Below are 4,096 nucleotides of genomic sequence, written 5' to 3'. Positions count from 1 at the left end.
GTCGATTTAGGTTAAGGGAAAAGAGCGGTAATTTAAAACATGTATCGTCATTACGAATGCTTATTAATTAATAAATAAAACACAAAATGTGTGATATTTTTCATTATTCAATAATTAATGAGTTTAAATTAAAAAAAAAAAAACAATTTGCTGTCGTAGTGTATCATAGTTAGAAAAATAATCGAAAAAATGTTGTTGCCCAAAGATGCGAGTGTAATCAATCATGAGCCACAGGTTTTGACTGGCCTCGGCAAAAGCCATTAATCATCGAAGTTCAAATATCACCGGACTGGTTTTAAATCATGATTCATCATCGCAGTTCAGATACTAAATGTGCTCACCACCTGTACATTTTATGGTTTCTGGCTATAAAGTATAAGTCTTTAGAATAATACTGTATTTAAGAGCTTTATTTTTGATTTATGTTGGATTGATTGTAATACAATTTTGTTTACAATAAAATTACGGGCCACCTACAATGCTAAAATCGACTAATTGGTATTTGCAGAGGTGGCCGGAAGAAAACACTGAGCATAATATCCACTACCATTCACCAACCAAGAAATGGAGACTTCAACGATCCCAATTAAACACATAAATAAGTTTCTCTTTAATCTAGTCTAGGCTGTTGGATATATATATAATTTGAAATATCTGCTTTTTTTTAACAATATATAAATAAAAGTTTTTAAACAATAAGGTATTGAAAAGTATATTTGTAAAGGAAAAAAAAAGAGTATAAGTAATAAATTAATAAATTAAAGCAATAGCTTCACTGATAGGATTTGACTTAAATGAATCTATCGAAGACCGCTAACATCAATAGCTTAAAGCAAAGAGTTTTCTTACTCTGTCGAAACTCCCTAGAATCTAATAAAATCCCCAACATCTAATAGTGCTGAGTTTTCTTATGAACCGACAGATTGCTAGCGTGTAGGAACGACTTGGTACACATATTGCATTTATAGGGTCGCACCTTCTGTGCGGCATGGATTCTCATATGAACCTTCAGGTTTCCGCTTGTGGCAAATGCACTGGAACAGAATTTGCACTGGTATGGTCGTTCGCCGGTGTGCACCCGATAGTGGATCGTCAGATACGATGGATGACTGAATGTTTTGTTGCAAATCTTACATGTGCTGGACAATTCGCTGCCTCCCGCCGATTCACTCGAGCTGCCACCCATCGGGAATGAATGGGTTTCCACGTGCGAGCGAAGCCGGACTTCGGAGTTGAAACTTTTGTGGCAATGGTTACACTTGTACGGTCGATCCTGCGAATGTACAACGTTCATGTGTGTTTTCATATTGCTGGACGTGGAAAATGCTCGGCCGCAAATGTTGCACGCGTAGGGACGTTCTCCCGTGTGGCTTCGTCTGTGGATGATCAGGTTTCCGTACAGCTTGAAGGTGGCATCACAGAGGTCACATTTGAAGCGACCGTCCGGTAGGGTATTTTTCATTTTGTGCTGATCCATGTGGAACTTGAGTGTACGAGAGCAGGTAAAGGTTTGAAGACAAAAGTTACACTTCAACGAGTTGGTATTGGAGTGCATTGATTCGTGGTATTTGAGTTCTTGTACGCTTGGAAAGGTTTTGTTGCATATGTAACAGCTTAGTACGGATCTTCCGACAACATGTGAAATTTGCAAGTTGTACTCTTCGGATTTTTGATGCGCAGGACAAAACTGTGCATGCTGGTTGAGTTCGAAAGGTGAGGAAAAATCCCCTCCACATTCATTACATCGTGCTGAGCTCGAGCTGACCGGCTCTTCCGTTGACATCGATTGTTCCTCATCAAATCCCAAGCTTATCTTTAGCAAATCTTCCGGCTTCACCTCACTGCCAAATGTGTGATCGAAAGCAGACGGATCCATTGATACATCTTTGCCCTCCAACGCCCGAAGCAAGGTCTCATCCAACTTTTCCAAATTGATATCCTCATTATCGTGCTCTTCCAGCTTACTTTCCTCGATTTCGACTTTATCAACTGTCTCGTACGGTTCCGTCTGTTTCCGCTTGCAATACTGTATATTATTTTTTCTACATGTCACCCGAAATTGGAAGAACTCATCCAGCTTTGTCGTGCATTTTTTGCAAATTTGCGAGGTCAAATCATCATCATCAACTGGCAACTGAAAAAGTGAAAAACAAATAAGTGGGTTACACCTTTTAAAATTCTTCCCTGCTACAAGTCGCATCCATCTGGATATTTATTACCTGAAGCGAGGTACATTTGTAGATTTTTATTGCCACCTGAGATTCACAATCGACATCGTCTTCGTCGTCGTTATCCGGGAATATGCGTTCCATCTCCAAGCATTCTTCGAAACACAGTCTGCAGCGCGCCTCCATTTTGTATCAAAATTTCAATTAATTATAATTTATTATTATTATATTCGACGCCAACTGTGGAAAAGCATGAAAAGAGCAGACAAGAAAAGAAAAAAATGAATACCAGCAAAACCAGCCCAGTCATTATTAATGGAAGTTTCCCTTCCCTTCTTTGGCATGAATAACATGAATAAAGTGATTAATTATCCAACCGATTATAATAAATGATGATTCGAATACAACACAGCACATAGCACAAAGGTTCCAATCAAACTTGCTATTCAAAATCGAAAAGTTTTGCAGCAACCTACCTTCTGGAACATTTGACTCGATTCCACCAACTCGCTTACATCGAGGAAAACTATTGATTTCCAGTTAAATGATAATTAAATTAATCAAATTGTTAATTATACGACCGAGGGTCTCTCCAACACAATGATCTTGGCTCTTTTTAGGGCGCTTGGATGTACACACAACACAAAACCGAACTCAGCAGTGGCCACTGACAGAATGAAGTCTTCTATAGCATGTGAAGTGGGTATAAGGGAACGTGAGAAACTTCAAACCACCACGGCGATGATGGCTGCATACGCTTCGAATGTTTGGAAAAGACTATGAACACAGTGGCGAATGGGGTTGGTGAGTAAAGTAGGAGCTGTTAAGTTAACCATTTTGAGGCTTGTTTCATTATTAAACCTTAACTTTCCTTATGATTTTTTTAACAATATCCTCACAATGTTTCGAAAATAGTAATATGCAAAAATAAACTCAAAACTCAAAAATAAAAAGCGCCTCCATTTTGGTAAAATGACAGTATAAAGCCAATACAAGAGCAACGGACAAAAACAACAAACTGCTCATGTCGAAATCATGGAGGCGCTTGGCTAACTATTTTCAAATGGATCATGAAGCGCCTTCATTTTGGTAAGCTAAACCGTCATACAATCTAAAGCCAACAGAAGAGAAGTAGGCTGTGGTCGATGCGCAAATGAATTGAAAAACAGTTTGATTAAGACGCAATCATTTCCGTTAATAGCGTCGATGCGCAACATAAATGAAAAACAAACTTGTAACTCAAAATGACAGAAATGCATTCTAAGCATTTCCACCGGATAAACAACGCACGCAGACGACGCAATGAATGAAATGATTGTTCACATATGTAGCTTAGCCATTTGCTCTTTGTGAAACTTGGCTCTCTTCAGATATAGATCTTCCTTTTTATGATTTTAACATTATTCGACTGGATCGTGCGGATTCGCGTGGAGGAGGGGTACTTTTGGGGATCAAAAAGTGGCATTCCTTCTATAGAGTGAATCTTCCACAATTTACAGGTATTGAGGTTGTCGCATGTCAGGCTATTATTAAAGGTAAGAGCCTTTGTATTGCTTCTGTTTATATTCCTCCTAGAGCCGTTGTTAATCGAAAACAACTTTCAGATATCTGTTCGGTACTTCCTGCTCCACGGTTGATTATGGGAGATTTTAATTCCCACGGTACAGGCTGGGGGGAACTGTATGATGACAACCGTTCTACTATGATATATGACCTCTGTGACAACTTCAATATGACAATTCTTAACAATGGAGAAGTAACACGTTTGGCTGGTCACACTTTGCTCTAACTCATTATCGTTGGATTGCACGTGGAATGTAATCCAAGATCCCCACGGTAGTGATCACTTGCCGATCAAAATTTCGATTGCCAGTGGGTTCAATCCGTCGGAATCCGTTAACGTCGCGTACGACCTCACCCGTAATATC

General features: G+C 39.1%; 1 protein-coding gene across 1 annotated transcript; it reads right to left on the bottom strand.

Annotated features, from left to right (window-relative positions):
* Nucleotides 1-392: 392 nt before the first annotated feature.
* Nucleotides 393-2,820, bottom strand: LOC135712022 (zinc finger protein 558-like). Its single transcript, XM_065234985.1, has 3 exons — nt 2,645-2,820; nt 2,220-2,408; nt 393-2,134 (listed from the first exon to the last, which is right to left on the bottom strand). The coding sequence occupies exons 2-3, from the start codon at nt 2,352-2,354 to the stop codon at nt 890-892; spliced, it is 1,380 nt and encodes a 459-aa protein (XP_065091057.1). The 5' UTR covers nt 2,355-2,408; nt 2,645-2,820; the 3' UTR covers nt 393-889.
* Between the last annotated feature and the right edge of the window lie 1,276 nt (nt 2,821-4,096).

This window comes from Ochlerotatus camptorhynchus, unplaced genomic scaffold, assembly GCF_037179485.1.
Source record: "Ochlerotatus camptorhynchus isolate MF236.1 unplaced genomic scaffold, CSIRO-AGI_Acam_v1.1 ptg000454l, whole genome shotgun sequence".
NCBI classification, from domain to species: Eukaryota; Metazoa; Arthropoda; class Insecta; order Diptera; family Culicidae; genus Ochlerotatus; species Ochlerotatus camptorhynchus.
The sequence above is the reverse complement of the archived record's forward strand: the minus strand, read 5'-3'. Positions and strand labels throughout refer to the sequence as shown.